Genomic DNA, 13,837 nt, shown 5'->3' with positions numbered 1-13,837 from the left:
GAAGTTCTCACTGCTCCCCGCTGCCCAAGTGCTGCTCCTATGTCAGGGCCAGCCAGGCACGGCCGGAGCCCTGATAACTGCGGCTCCTTCAGAAAAATTCCCAGCTACCAAAGGCGCAGGTGACAAGGGGCCGCTTTCGCAAAGAGGTCAGCAGGCGCGTCGATAAGGAGCAGCCCCTGCAGACACGGCCTCGTGATGCCCTTTAGCTCTATCTGCTGCCGCTGCGCTTGTTTGTCTCTCACCTGGTACGTTTCCACCCCGCCGCTGAATGTGCTGGCTGCAGCCAAGTCAAGGATTTGACTAAACTAATAAACCTTTTTCCATTTGTCTTCCCTGTCCCAGTCTCCATCCCCACAGCTTCTCAACAAGGGAAACTCCAGAATTTTGTTAAAAAAAATCCATTGATTTTTGCCCTTCTTTATAGCCAGTATGCTCATTTATGACTTGCACAGAGTACCCTGTAGCTCAGTAGCACCCAAACTAGCATACGGACAAGAGCAGTTCCAGACAAATCTACTGCAAGATGGGTTTCCAAATCACCACCACCCGCTGAACCTGTTTGGTTGATCAAGGTCCCTAGGCACACACCACCTCCATTCCCTCAGCATCCTCTCACTGCCCGGTATGCATCCTGCACCCTACACTTCCACAAGGGCCTGGATGAGACCATCACCACCACAAGCTGGGAAGTCTGGAGTTACTCTGGAGGGCTGGCACTAACCCCACAGCAGGCAGGGAATGGCTTTGTAGGCGCCTGCTTCATGGTCATCCCCTGCAGTCACATTTGCCGAGATCTCCCGGCGGCAGCCCCAGTTTCCGCGGGGAGCAGAGCACGCCTCTGCCAGCCCATCAGCAGCCCCGGCTCGGTCTATGGAGAGAACAAGCCAAGGTGCACGCTGAGCCAGGTTGAGGTATTTTGGCACAAGCACTTTTCCCACAGCAAAAAGGGCACTGTCTGTGATCCAGTTCAGCTCTGTTGACAGTTGCTGCGCTTACTCCTAAATAAAAGTGGAGCACACAGCCTTATTCGGCACAACTACTCAGCTGCAGGAACCTGAAGGCTTATGTTGACCCTGTAAGGAAACCAGTGCTGGCCAGGGACCCCACGGCAGCCCCATCCAAAACACCCAATGCTGCTCGAACCTAACGACTCACATTATTGTGTGCAATGAACAGCTTTATGGCCTCCAGCAGCCATGCAAAGGGTACCGCAGCGGTGCAAGGTCAAAGGCATAAGGTCTCTGCACAGTGGGAAACCACCACCACGAGGCTTTCAGAAGTTAAGCTAGACAGAAGAATTGTCAGCAGCAGGGAAAAGGGCAGCTGTTGGTCCTGCCAGTAAAAACAAAAAAGGAGAAACCAGCCCACCACCGCTTCCGATCGGATGTGACAGCTCTGTCTGAGGTCCCCAGCAAACGCAGCCTGTGTTGCAAGCGCAGCAGGAGACCCAGGATCTCCCAAGGGAGGGGAAGTGGAGAGCCCCAGCTCCTGGGGCGCGGGAGGGGGAGCCACTGAAAGCAGCCCCCGCTTCTGCTCTGCCCCACAGCCAGCACCGGCTCCCACACGCCTCGGGAAGAAGCCCAGGTCCTGGTTACCTGTGTGCCACGGCCCCATTAATACTGGTGTCTTGTCCTGGCAGCCTTTCCCAAGCAGGGGGTGGGTTTCCTCTAAGAAAACCAGAGATAGATCTTTTCCTATAGCTAGGGAAAAGAAGAGCCTCTCACACCTCTGTGCTGGCCAGGGGAGATGGCTTCAGGCAGCCTGTTCCCAAACACAGCAAAGCGTTCCCACCAGGCCCCACACGCCCCTTGAAATAATTCATTTTTTGTGGAATTCAGTCACTTTAAAAAAACAACAGAAACCCCTTCCACAGGCTTGCAGCAATATTTTGTCTGTAAATAATCTAGAGAGCAAGGTCACATTCCCAAGTGAAAGCAGAGCAGGGGAGGGTGGGCAGGGGGGCGGAGGCGGCGTGTGGTGCGGAGGGGTGTGCAGCCTGCGGCCCTGGGCACAGCCGGGCTGGGGGAACCAGGGGAAAGCAGAGAAAAGGGGGCTGGGGGAAGGGGCAGAGCAGAAAGGGAACCCAGGGGTAAGAGGTGAGGCGATTTCACCTTTCTTTTGCCGGCTGTGGCAGAGGGTGAGCTGCAGGCACTGAGCTCTCAGCGGGCCCCAGCACTGCCCGCTCGCAGGCTCTTGCGCATCTCTGTGCTTCGGTCCCTCATCCGCAAAACGGGGACAAGTGACTCGTCTGTCCTCCCACACTTTGGCACGTGTGCCAGGCCCCACTGCCGGCAGGATGGTGTGCCGGCACAGAGCCACGCAGGGCTCAGCCTGCCCTGCCGCTGGCTCCCAGGGACAGTGGCAGCAGCTGGGGGTGGGCATGGGCTGCCCCGCTTGCCGGGGAGCATCTCACACCGCTGATGCATTGCTGCAAAGACGGAAACGCTGAGCACTCCCAGGAAAGCAGAGGCTGTCCTGCCTAGGCTCTCCCTACGGGCATGGCATGGGATACGCCGACCCCAGCATCCCCTGGTGCTCGCTCTGTTCGTGCCAAAGGTGTTGAAGTCTGCTTTTCATGATTGCTGCTGGAGCAGGCTCTCAGCGGCAGCTCCAGTGCAGTGGCCAGGCCACGGTGCTCGGCTTCGCGCTGCCAAAGGGCAGCTCCTCCAGTAGAAAGGAGATGCAAATCTCACCCGGCTCTGCAGTGCCAAGAGCTCGGGGAGTTCAAAGCCCTCCGCCAGCTGCGTGGCAGCGAGGGGAGCAGGAGCACTATGGGAAACCACCCACAGCTCTGGATCCAGTGTAGAGCAGATGGCAGAACAAACAGCGCCGGGATTTCTGTTTCACATAATATTTTGCCCTGCTCGCTCCCACGTTTAACCTTTTCCTCCCATGGAGCAGATCTTCTCTTGGAAAAACTGACCAGGAACACTGGAGGGGTTTCAGAGCAGCAGGTGGTGTTCTGAACATCACCAAGGACAACACACAAGACCGCAGCGGATTTTTTTTTCTTTTTAAAGATTCAGGCTACTTTTGTGCTATTTTGTGCCCTTTTCCAAAGATTTTGAGAAAATAATTTTTTTTTCTAGGCCGGGGAAGGGTGATGCTGCTATGGCACAGAGCTGCCTACACAACTGGCAGCAAGAACATTTCGGGATGCTCTTCATGCTATGGCTGAGTGTGACCTGTGCTGAGCAGCAGCCCCGCACAGGAGGGGTGCTCGCGCCGGGACTGCCAGCGGGGTTACTGCAGGTGCCCGCTCCTCAGGGCATGTAAGGGTTAGGGAAGAAAAAAAAGAGAAAAAAATTCAAGCCTTCACATGTTTTACAGACTTCTCACATGCTGGAAAGCTCAGGAGTTTCTGTGGAGTTTTGGGACGGAAACCACGTACTGACTGGCTGACTCTGCAAGGCCGGGTTTCACCCGCAGCAGGCAGTGGCTGTGAGACAGCCCCACGCTCCCGTCGCAGGGGTCAGCGGTGCCGCCCCGTACGGGGCTGTGTGAGGAGACAGGATTCAGCCCAGGGAGGAATCCAGCCCTCCTGGGCAGAGCTGGCACCTGCTGGATCACGTCCCATGTTCTGCATGAAAATGCCACCATCCAGCTCAGGTATGAAACGCTCAAGGAACCACATCACTTGCAGGCTCCCAGTATAATGAGGTTCAACATTTAAAGCGCTTGCCTGTATCAAGGTGCCCACTGTGCACGTGCTGGATATCAGGAAACAAGCGTTTGCCCTCTGTGTCAAGCACATCAGTTCTCGGCTGCCACTGGTCTCGTCACTATCGTTTTACAAGATTGTTTTATACCCGACTGGTGGAATTTGTTCTTGCTCATGCATTATAATCACTAGAAAGTCATCTAACCACCACCCACCCAGTACAGCACCAATATAACCACTCCTTCACAGCCTTGTGCTTGGCCCCAAGAGGCGGCGCGGCCGTGCTGCCTGGGGCACAGCCCAGCGCACGGGGCAGGGCGACGCTGGGTGCCCCCAGCACGGCCACGCTTCCCGCAGGCAGGCTGCTGGGACCTCTGGGAGCGCACCCTCTGCCTCAGGAGAGGTGGGAAAGCCCCAGGCTGGCAAGGGCGCAAAGCAACCGTGTCCAGCCGGAGGAGCAGGAGGTCCAGTCTACGTGCCAGGAGGCCGAGTGAGCTTTTGCTGGCTGCTCCTGGAGAGACAAGAGTAAACGCTGCTTTCCCTGCACTGACTCCTCACCAGAGCCACACGGCTCTGCCTGTATTTTAGGAGTTTCCAATGGGCTCATCATCAATTAACGCTTAGAAATTAATTACAACAGTCTGGGATTCTTCTAAACGCACTAATGGCTACAAGGAAGGAGCCAACCAGCCTCTTAGCTCGGCACACTACAGACAGTGCCTTCTCTCTAGCACTTTGGTGAAGCCAAGCACTTCTGCACTTTTACTGCTACGCATCGCAAATTAAAAGCGCCAGCAAGAGCTCCTGGCTTTGGCGTCAGGCTGCAGAGCAGGCTGCCCACAGCAGAGCTCCAGATACCATGCCTGGGCCTCCCCGAGGTACAATGCTGCACCGACAGCTTCCCCACGGTCAGACTGAGCCAGGCCATCATTCCCCACAGACCCTGCTGGGTCCACATTTTAAAAAAGCCACATTTAAAAAAAAAAAAAAAAAAGACAGTATCCAAAAGCTGTAAGCAGGGTGTGGGGTTCCTGCTGTTATTCACCATGTGCTGAGCTGTTCAGAGACAAACAAAAGAGCAGGTTGGGTCAAACAGAGGAACTCCCTCAAGCAAACTGTTGTCACAGGTCAGAATCATTAAAGGGATCAAACCCAGAGAGCACAAACTTTTCGCAGTGCCTACAGTGCAGACAGGCTTTTCTAATTCCCTGCACCGCGGTGTCTCTTACAACAGGACATTGTGGATTTCAATCGCCCCGGTAGCTGGCGTGGTCCCCTACTGAATTAAACCAGACATTTTAATAGGTTTAGTTCTTAACCAACAGAAACACGTAACGCGCGTCAGCTCTGACACAAAATGGGTGAACATCGAGAAACCACGAGATTGCCAGTTTGTGAGCATCAGTTACAGGCTGTAGTGCTAGAAACTTATCGCAGGCTGGGCAGAAATGAATGGCCTGTTTGAAAGGAGACCTATTTGACAAGGAAAGCCAGGTCCTCTCTTCCTCCTCTCATTTGAATAAAACAAATAGACCAAGCCCAGGCAGAGAAAAAAATCCAGTGAAACGATCTTGTTAGCTCAGCACAGAGCTGATTTTTAGACTTCCTGCATTTGACTTCAAGTAAATCAGGATTTTATTTTTTATTTTTAACTCTGTTCTCATTTAAGAACTTCAATTTGTGACGGGAAAATTGTTAAAAGTTTGAAGGTAACATTTTTAAGTGCTCCCAATAACAGCAGCACTTACAAAGGAATTACACTGACTCTTTTTGAACCTGAAAGCCAGGCATTTCCCAGCTGCACCCGCTCTCCCAACATCGCATCTTCTCATCACAAGGACGACCCAGCTCAAGTCTGGTACAGAAAGCAGCCAGAAAAACAGAAGTGAAACCCAGAAGTTTGTTTTCATTATCCAAACTGAATGAAGACAAGAAGTGAAATTATGTGAATAAATTCTACACACTTGATCTTTTTTCCTTCCAATGATTCGCTGGGGTTTTTTTTGGCTGCCCAATTAGTAAGTTAACAGGGCTCTCCCACCCGGCCCGGGCTTGGGTACCACCCTGCAGGCGAGACCCACGCCGCACCCCCTCGGGATGGCAGCATGCGCGGGCAGAACAGGCCGCAGCACCAGCACCAATTCCTTCAGCGAGACATGCCAGACCAGATTTTTTGCATACCACAGCAAAGCAGCTCACAAACTGCCATATAACACCATTCTGCAACTCATATTTTTTGAGCTCTAACAGCGTCTCATTTTTTCCAAGTCAAAAAGAAACCCACTGGCTAGTTCAACGCTCTTAAGAAGCCTGATGAATAGATTTCTCTTTCCCTTAACAAGAAGGCAGCTGGGCTCCTGCAACAGCGCGTCAGCCTTTGCCGGTTGTTACAATGGATGCCCGTCAGAAGGGAACGGCGTAGGGAGCAGGTGCAGCGCCAGCAGATAACACTAACGGCTCCAGTAAGGCCACTGTGAATACCATTATAAGCTGGGAACGCCACCTTCTCCGCCTCTCAGCCCTGCAAAGGTCTCTGTACACAGCAGAGCAGGAAAGACTGGGAACTGGTACGAGCAGCCAGGTGATGGCCGCAGCTCAGCCAGCACCTTTATGCCTCTCCTCCCCCCACGAACACAAGACCCTGCCCAGCACTGGGGCGCCTCGAAGCACCCACGACTGATGGCTTCTGCAGGCGTAGGCACGTTGGGGCCCCAGCGGAACCTACAGCAATTACGGCGTGCTAATCATTAGATAGGACAAGGCCTGTTACATCCACCACCTGCCTGGGAAGTACACCAACGCTGAAGATCTGAAAGCTGTCGTGAGGATTAGATGTAGCCTTGTGCTTAAACACCACCCATTCTCCTTCTGCATTTAAAGAAAGGAACAGCAGCATCTTGCTTCCCTTTTCTGAAGCAGAAAAGAGGATGAGCAGCAGTTTTCAACTGAAATACAGGACTTCATTGAGACAAATGGTCAGGCTGAAATGGAGAAAAAACAATCAGAAGCGTCAGGCAAATGTAAGTTAGTCTAAACTCCCCTGAAATCAATGGGGCTCCAATGATTTAAGCCCTGGTCTTCAATCCTACACCACCATGGTCCCACGGCAGCAGAGAGCAGCTCAGGCGGGACGGGCACATCCCCTGCCAGCGCCAGGGCAGGGAGCGTGGGCTGCGGTGGCCTGGGCTGTGCCCACTGCCCTCGGGGTGGCTGAGCGGAGCACCCTTGGGTGCAGGCTGCCAGCAGAGACCGGAGCAGCCTGGCTCTGGGCGTCAGGCAGCCACCGGCGGTGTTGCTTCTATGCTGCTGAGCTGCACTGCAACCTCCTGACCCAGCCTTACAGCTTTCCTAAATTACCCCCAGTTCTTCTAGCTTTTAGGAAACCTACCTCCAGCTTCTCCCAGGCCGAGGAAGAGTGGCAGGCACTCTCCAAGCTGCACCTCATAAAGGGTCAGGTTTATGCCAAAGGCTGATGTGACTTTATTCAAGGACGTTTCCAGACTGTTTTCTTCTCTTTTCCAGAGCACACTGTAAAAACCAGCATATCATCCTCTCTGCTATTGCTTTTTGGGGCCTGCCAGATCAGGTTACACTGGAAATCAAGATACCGATATTTTATCTTTGTCCTGTTTGATACTGGGGAGACATTGAGATCCGCAGTAGATTGTTTCCATGCAACACTTGACCTCTGTTTACGGCATTTCTTGCCCTGTCATTTGCCATGCTTTTCAGCACACATCCCCCTAAGTATCCCACATTTTGGAAACCACTTTCACTTCCCAGCACCAGCCACCATAGCGAAAGCTTCAGGCACTGCAGCATCCTGGCCGCCCAGGAGGACAGGAGGCAGATGCCCGAGAGCATCCAGCTGCCACAGAAGCAGGCACCGTCCCTGCGGGAACTCAAGAGAGGAACTGAGCACGACGGTCCCGCGCTGTGGGGTCTTAATCCTTTCACCGAGAGGAGCCAAGCCGGAGTTTAGAGAACTGGAAGTCAGAGAACAAGCAGACATTTGTTCTCAGCGGGCGGCGCGAGGGGGAGGACCGCCAGCTCCTTCCCACCTCCGCGGGACTTACCGTCCCTGAATGTCCCTTTTTGTCCTTCTCCCTGCATCTGCGGCCGGTCAGCACAACGCCGCTCTGTCCAGTGCAGGGCCGCAGCCCCTGCCGCACGCCTCCCCCAGGGCCTGGTGGCCAGCAGAAGGAGAAGCGGGGTGGCCGCTGCCGGCTGCGGCGATGCCGACCTGGCTCCCAGGCAGATCTCTCCCAAGAGGAAGCTTGCCGCCTGCCAGGTGCTCTTCCCACAGAGGGGCATGCCCTCTTGCAGGGCAGAGGGGTGGGCCGACGGGCGGCCAGCAAGGGAGGCTGAACAACGGGCTCGCACGGTTGAACGGGCATCAGAGCCAGCAGTGCCACAGAAACATCTGACTCGGAGGTGGGAGCACGAGACCGCTTCTTAAAAGCGTTAAGCCCAACACCCTCAAAAGTTACAGCTGCTCAGTATTACTAATCTGAGAAGGGTTGAACTCTTGTCACCTATTGCTAGTCTTTATCGTAACTCCTATCAGAAACTCCAGTTTCGGTAAAAAAGCGTGCATGTGTGAAAGAGAGAGGAGCAGCAAGTCTTGGCAGAGAAGAAACACGAGCACTGTCGCTCTCTACAAGCAGGAACAGGTCTGAGGGGAGCCTGTCTGTACCCAGCTATGTTGGTAAACTTTGGAAAGTTTTGGCCTACAAAAGCACCAGGTTATTTCCCGTCTCAGTGGTGAAGATGGGCCTTTTGGACTGGATTTTCCCCTTAGGCTGTCTTACCCCCAGTTCTGACTGCAGGGCTCCTCTGCAACGAAGACTGGTATCACACTGCTCTGGTGCTGCGCAGCTCCTCCTTTCAGGTCAAAGCACCAGGAAGGTGGGTACAAACTGACGGATCCGGGCAACCGCTGAAACAGGCGCTGTCTGCGTACCATCACCCATCCGATCAAATAAGCAGAAAGTTTTTTAAAATAAAAATACTTAACATTTATTCACCTTTGAAGTCACCATAGTAAAATTGTACACGCTATGAGTAACCCAGGAACGTTATTAAAAGCTACCAGAAACATAAGGCAATTTGTACAACCACTGAAAGAAATACACAGCATGTTGAAAAGAGGGTCAACTATTACTCAAACAAGACAACGCTTGATACGCACTAGAGTGACAAGAACCAGCATTAAGTTTTAAACAAAAATAAAGATGTCATGGCTACAAGTATTATACAGTGATAAATACTTCAAAAATATATTAAGATATATGGAAATTCTTGTTTTGTCAAGGAAATCCAGAGAAATTCCAGCCCCCACTGGATTTCAATATACCAATTAAGGTTTAATATTTAAATTCCTTTCCTTTCAGTAAGAACCAGTACTGCAGCCATTACCGTCCTGTATCAATACTTATCTTCTTGTAGTGTAATGAAATCAGCCTTATGTTACATTAAGCACTAATGCCTCTCGCATCACGGGCACTAATTGCTCTAAATCAACGAATGAGTTGCCTTTCGGTAACAAGTGCTGTGCACCGCATTTGAAGACATAAACCATGTTAAATCACAGTCAACGTTCGGCCACTTTACAGTATTAATGGAAGGCGGGTTTGAAGACTTGCCTCCATGTAAATAACACGTCTTGAACAGAGGGTGTAGTAGCAAGTCCACCATAACGTTTTCCTAGCATAACACCGAGCACTCAGAAGTTACAGTACATGAACCATGCTAAAGTTTAGGTTACACCTTTGAAAAGAAAGTCCAGAGGATGTTTGGAGGCAACAGGCTTTGAACATGCACAAATGGTTTAGTACACATTTGTTTGTGCTGTTACCGCGTAGCGAGTGAAGCAGTTTATAGCCAAGGATTTGGTGAGAAAGTTTTCCGAGCCAGTTTAAAAATATAAACTTCTTCTTAGAGGGTCTGTTCTATAGAAAATAGAGTGAAATCTGGTCAATTGTCAGTTTTGAGAGTACTTTCCCATGGCAAGATCCGTTCATCAGCCTACCGCACCACCAAGAGAAAAGCCAATCCTGCTATTCCAAACCCCGCTGCGGCCATGATCGCGTTGCTTATGGTACTGCTCTGGTCAGCCGGCTGGGAGCCGTGTCTGCTGAAGAAGCGACAGAAACCATCCTAGAAAAGCAAGAGAAAGGACATTGAGTTGGTTGGTTTACAATTAACCAGCTTTCTTTCAGCAAGTCTTTGAGCACCGTTTGGTTCATACTCCCAGCATGCCGTTAGTCAGCTGCAGAAGTCTCTATTTTAATCATGAAAGTCTAAGCCTGCTGCCTTGGGCACACAAAAATGCTTTGTGAGAGCCTTTGCACAAGGCGACTGAAAGCAGTAACTACAAGTGTTTGTACGCTTTGCTCAATAGACAATTGCAAACTTCCTATTGAGATGCTCAGCATGTCATTATGTTATTTTTTCCCTTTTAGGCAAGTTTCTGACAGGAGCTGCCAGCATTGTTCCCCCTCATTCAAGTTTCAGAAAGTATCTGAAACACAGGATATGGAAATTTCCACTTAAAAGACAGGAGCCCGGAGCCGGTCCCATCTCGGGGATGCGGGACGGATCTCTCGGAAGGGCCAAGTGGACACTGCTCAGAGCTGACCTATGACAGAGCAAAGCTGGCAGCTGCTCTCCCAGATCGTTATTTGTGATAATCAGAAGCGGCAGCAATACAACTCCAGATGGTCGTGTTTGAACTCTGCTCCGCAGATGTCTATGTAAACAAGTTATACTCTTAATTTCTTCCGGAACTTTGTTCTTTACACTTTAATTTGTGCGAACAGGCAACGCGATTTTGCCAAGTGACAGTGTACGTTGTAGCCAACCACCATACTGTTCCGAGCAGTCAGACGGAGCAGTGACCACTGGAAAACCAAGTTCATTTTGGTCTCTGGAAAAGTCCACAAAACCAGTGGCTGCTTCCCCCCCTGTCTATTTTTAGTGCTTATTTGTACTGGCATCAAATATTCCACTAGGACTGAAAATAGGAAACGTGCAGTTCTGCAGGATAGCTGACATTTTGTTCAGAAATGCAGGCAGAGCTGCACGGACACCTTAAAAGCCGTACTTTCAGCATGCATCTCAAGCGGCACAAAGCAACAGCAGCCGCCATCGCTTTACATCGCAGCGTACGTGAACGCTACTGCCCACACCGTCCCAAGGCCCCGACCTGACCGGTTCCAGGACAAGCAGGAGCAGAGCAGCAGGTCTAGCGGATGGGTGGCTTTATAGACAGGCATAGCTAAGAACAGGCACATCGGTGTTTTGTGTTTACACTTGGGAGAAGACCTGTGTCAGCCTGCTCGCCAAAATCTGTGGACCTGAGGAGAAGGTAAACCTTGTCCCCCACCAGCCAGCAGCATCATTCCTGTATTTTTAGGAGGCTGCAGCTTGACAGAGCTGGCCGCTGGCACCTTCAGAGAGCTGGCCTAAGCCACAACGCAGGGCACCCGCAGGCACCTTGAACGCCCCAGCGCGCACCCACCGCACGCCGCTATGGATTAACCGGCCCCCGCAGACGGCCTGCAGCCTTCTCCGCGGCGCGGCGCGCCGCCCGCCGGTGCCGCACACGCCCACCGCCGCAGGCACACCGGCACCTTCCCGGGCAACGGCACCCCTCCTTCCCGGGCAACGGCACCCCTCCTTCCCGGGCAACGGCACCCCCGCGGCCAAGCTGCAGCGCGGCGCCGGGGGCTGCCCTGCCCCGCTCTGCTGGCCGGGGAGAGGGGCCGGGCCTCCCGCTGCCCACCCCAGGCGGCTCTGCCGGGCCGTGCTCCCGGCTCCCCACCCTCCGGCTGCCCGGGGCCGCGCGTCTGCACCGCGCCCGGGCCGACCCCCGCCGCCGCCCCGTCCCCGCTCACCCATCCGCCGTGCGCCTCCAGCCACTCGCCCCGCTCCTCGGCCAGGTAGGCGGCCAGCGCGGCGGCCAGGCAGCGCGGCCCGTCGCCGCAGCCCCGCTCCACCAGCGCGGCGGCCAGCGTGCCGGCGAAGACCACCAGCGCCAGCAGCCGGCCCCAGTTGAGGCCGCCCTCGGCCTCCAGCTGCGCCGCCACCCGCTCCAGCAGCGCCGCCGCCTCCCGCGGCTCGGCCCGCGCCAGCGGCGCGCAGGAGCGGAAGAAGGACCGCTCCCGCCGCTCCAGCTCGGCCGCCGCCCGCCGCAGCGTGGCCGCCGTGGGGCTGGCGGGCAGCTCGGCGCCGCCGCCGCGGTGCTGGAAGTAGTCCTCCAGCAGCAGCGCCGTCTCCTCCTTCAGCGAGCCCGGCATGGCGGCGGCCCAGGGCGGCTGCGGCCCCGCAGCAGCAGCTGCCGCCGACTAAGAGGCGGGGCGGCCCCTCCGCCCGGCCCGGCCCGGCCCGGCCCAGCCCCGCTCGCCCCGGGGCGCTGGGAAGCGCTCCCCTCCTCCGGGGCGGGGCCCGGGGCGGTGGAAAGCCGAAGCCGGGGCGGGGGGGGAGTCGCCCCCGGCCGGCGCGTCCCGCATCGCTGCCGGGGCGCGCCCGCCTGCACCCCCGCACCCCCGGGGCACCCGCCGCGCAAAGCCGCGGGTTTCCCCTGTGCAGCCACGCGAAACGCTGAGCGATCGGATGCCGACGGCAAGATGCTTTTTTCGTGTGGGTTTTTCTCCACATTAGCGGCCCGAACCTGTATTCTTTGCCTCGAAGGAGCTTCAGGTTGCCTAGGACTGCAGGATGAGCGCATTGCATGTTTTCCAAACAAATGCAGTGGCGTTTGCTTTTTGATGGGCTTACAGGCAAAATTTAGGATTAGGACCTTCGCGGTGCAAAGGCTGGGCCCATCGCTACTGCTGGTGTAAAATAAAATGGCCGAGAACAACACTGGCCAAGTGGTGTCATTTGCACAGCACCGTGGAGACATCTCAGCTAGACGCCTCCCCTGCATCCTGGCTGTGCCCTTCGAGCTGTGAGTACCATCAACTGCTTAACAGATCATCAAAACTCCCATATATATACCACCTCAAGATTTATGGCAGGCCTAGCACAGGTACACCCAGCTTGTGCTTCCTGCTCAGTGCCAGTCTGCAGGTGAGGTTCAGCTGGTGGCCCGGTGCAGAGCGTGGCTGTGACCGCACCGCCGCCGCGCAGCCCTGCGCCAGCGCTGGGAGAGGTGCTGCCGCAGCCGCCTGGGACTGGGTCACGCTCTCGCCTCCCATCGCACAACGGGCTCCAGGTGCCCAGCATGCCAGCGCGGGACTGCTCGGCTTCACTCCACCTATCCTGAGTTACAGCTCTTTGTCTCCATTTTACATCCCCGTTAGAAAACCTAAAAATAGATGGTTGGAATCAATCCTATTGCAGTTTCTCAGATGACTGTCAGGAATTGGCCTGATCTCCTAGAGTCATTCCTAAGGCAAACTCCTAGTTTTACATCCCCATATTTGGCTTTTGTTTTGTTTTTAAGCAGGGAAATCTAGTCTGTGTTTATACGCTAGAGCAGTAGCTGGAATGATATCTTTACTTTTCACCAGTGCTTACACACATGCTTTTTTAACTAGAGTTTTCCTTATGATTGTTAATCCTGAAGCAGGAATTTCCTATTGCATTCCTCGCAGCAGGAGAGCAAGAGGGAGAGGCTGCTCTTTCTCTAGCAATATCCTTTTCCACCCTTCCTGTTTATATAGCATTTTTGTTCAGCGGGATGAAGCTGTCTGACAGACAGTGACTTTGCCCTAGCTATAGCTCCTTGCTTTCCATATGTTTAACCTGGTTACAGCCCGCTTGTGTAGCTTTTCGGGACTGCTTTTCCTTCACCTCCTGGCTGGAGCTGAGGTAGGGCCAGTGCCGGGGCTCTGACGGGACACGGCTGCTTCCCTGCTGCACCCAGAGCTGCACGGCTGTTCTCCAAGGCTGGGACACACTGGGAAAAGGACAAGAAGCAGGTTAAAACCTCTCCCTCTGGGAAGGAATAGAGGCATTTCCAAGACACAAATAGCTTGACAGACCAAAGGGGAGTCTCAAAACACTGGGTTTTCCAAAACCTCCCTGGCCAACCTTTAGTGAGTAAGAAAAACAACGGATACTTCAGTGCCCTGTTCCTCTATCTTCATTTATCTGATGGGAAGTTGAGGCACGTCCTGGTTCACAGCTTTCACTGTTACCTCAGGAACAAAAAGGTGGTTCTCAGAG

At 54.0% G+C, this 13,837-nt stretch overlaps 1 protein-coding gene across 1 annotated transcript; it reads right to left on the bottom strand.

Moving 5' to 3' along the window:
- Nucleotides 1-8,654: 8,654 nt before the first annotated feature.
- On the bottom strand, nucleotides 8,655-12,073 carry BCL2L10 (BCL2 like 10). The gene is made up of 2 exons (XM_087745332.1): nucleotides 11,560-12,073; nucleotides 8,655-9,820 (listed from the first exon to the last, which is right to left on the bottom strand). Exons 1-2 carry the CDS (start codon nucleotides 11,959-11,961, stop codon nucleotides 9,689-9,691), a joined length of 534 nt encoding a protein of 177 aa, XP_087601458.1. The 5' UTR covers nucleotides 11,962-12,073; the 3' UTR covers nucleotides 8,655-9,688.
- Nucleotides 12,074-13,837: the final 1,764 nt, after the last annotated feature.

The sequence above is a fragment of the Nipponia nippon genome, unplaced genomic scaffold (assembly GCF_047370975.1).
Source record: "Nipponia nippon isolate SJK-2023a ecotype South Korea unplaced genomic scaffold, ASM4737097v1 scaffold_9, whole genome shotgun sequence".
NCBI classification, from domain to species: domain Eukaryota; kingdom Metazoa; phylum Chordata; class Aves; order Pelecaniformes; family Threskiornithidae; genus Nipponia; species Nipponia nippon.
This window is presented reverse-complemented; position numbering and strand designations above follow the sequence as displayed.

Coding starts and splice junctions, on each gene's coding strand:
- BCL2L10 (XM_087745332.1), bottom strand. CDS start 11,961: ATGCCGGGCTCGCTGAAGGAGGAGACGGCGCTGCTGCTGGAGGACTAC. Junction 9,821..11,559: donor TGGAGGCGCACGGCGGATGG/GTGAGCGGGGAC, acceptor TTGCTTTTCTAG/GATGGTTTCTGTCGCTTCTT.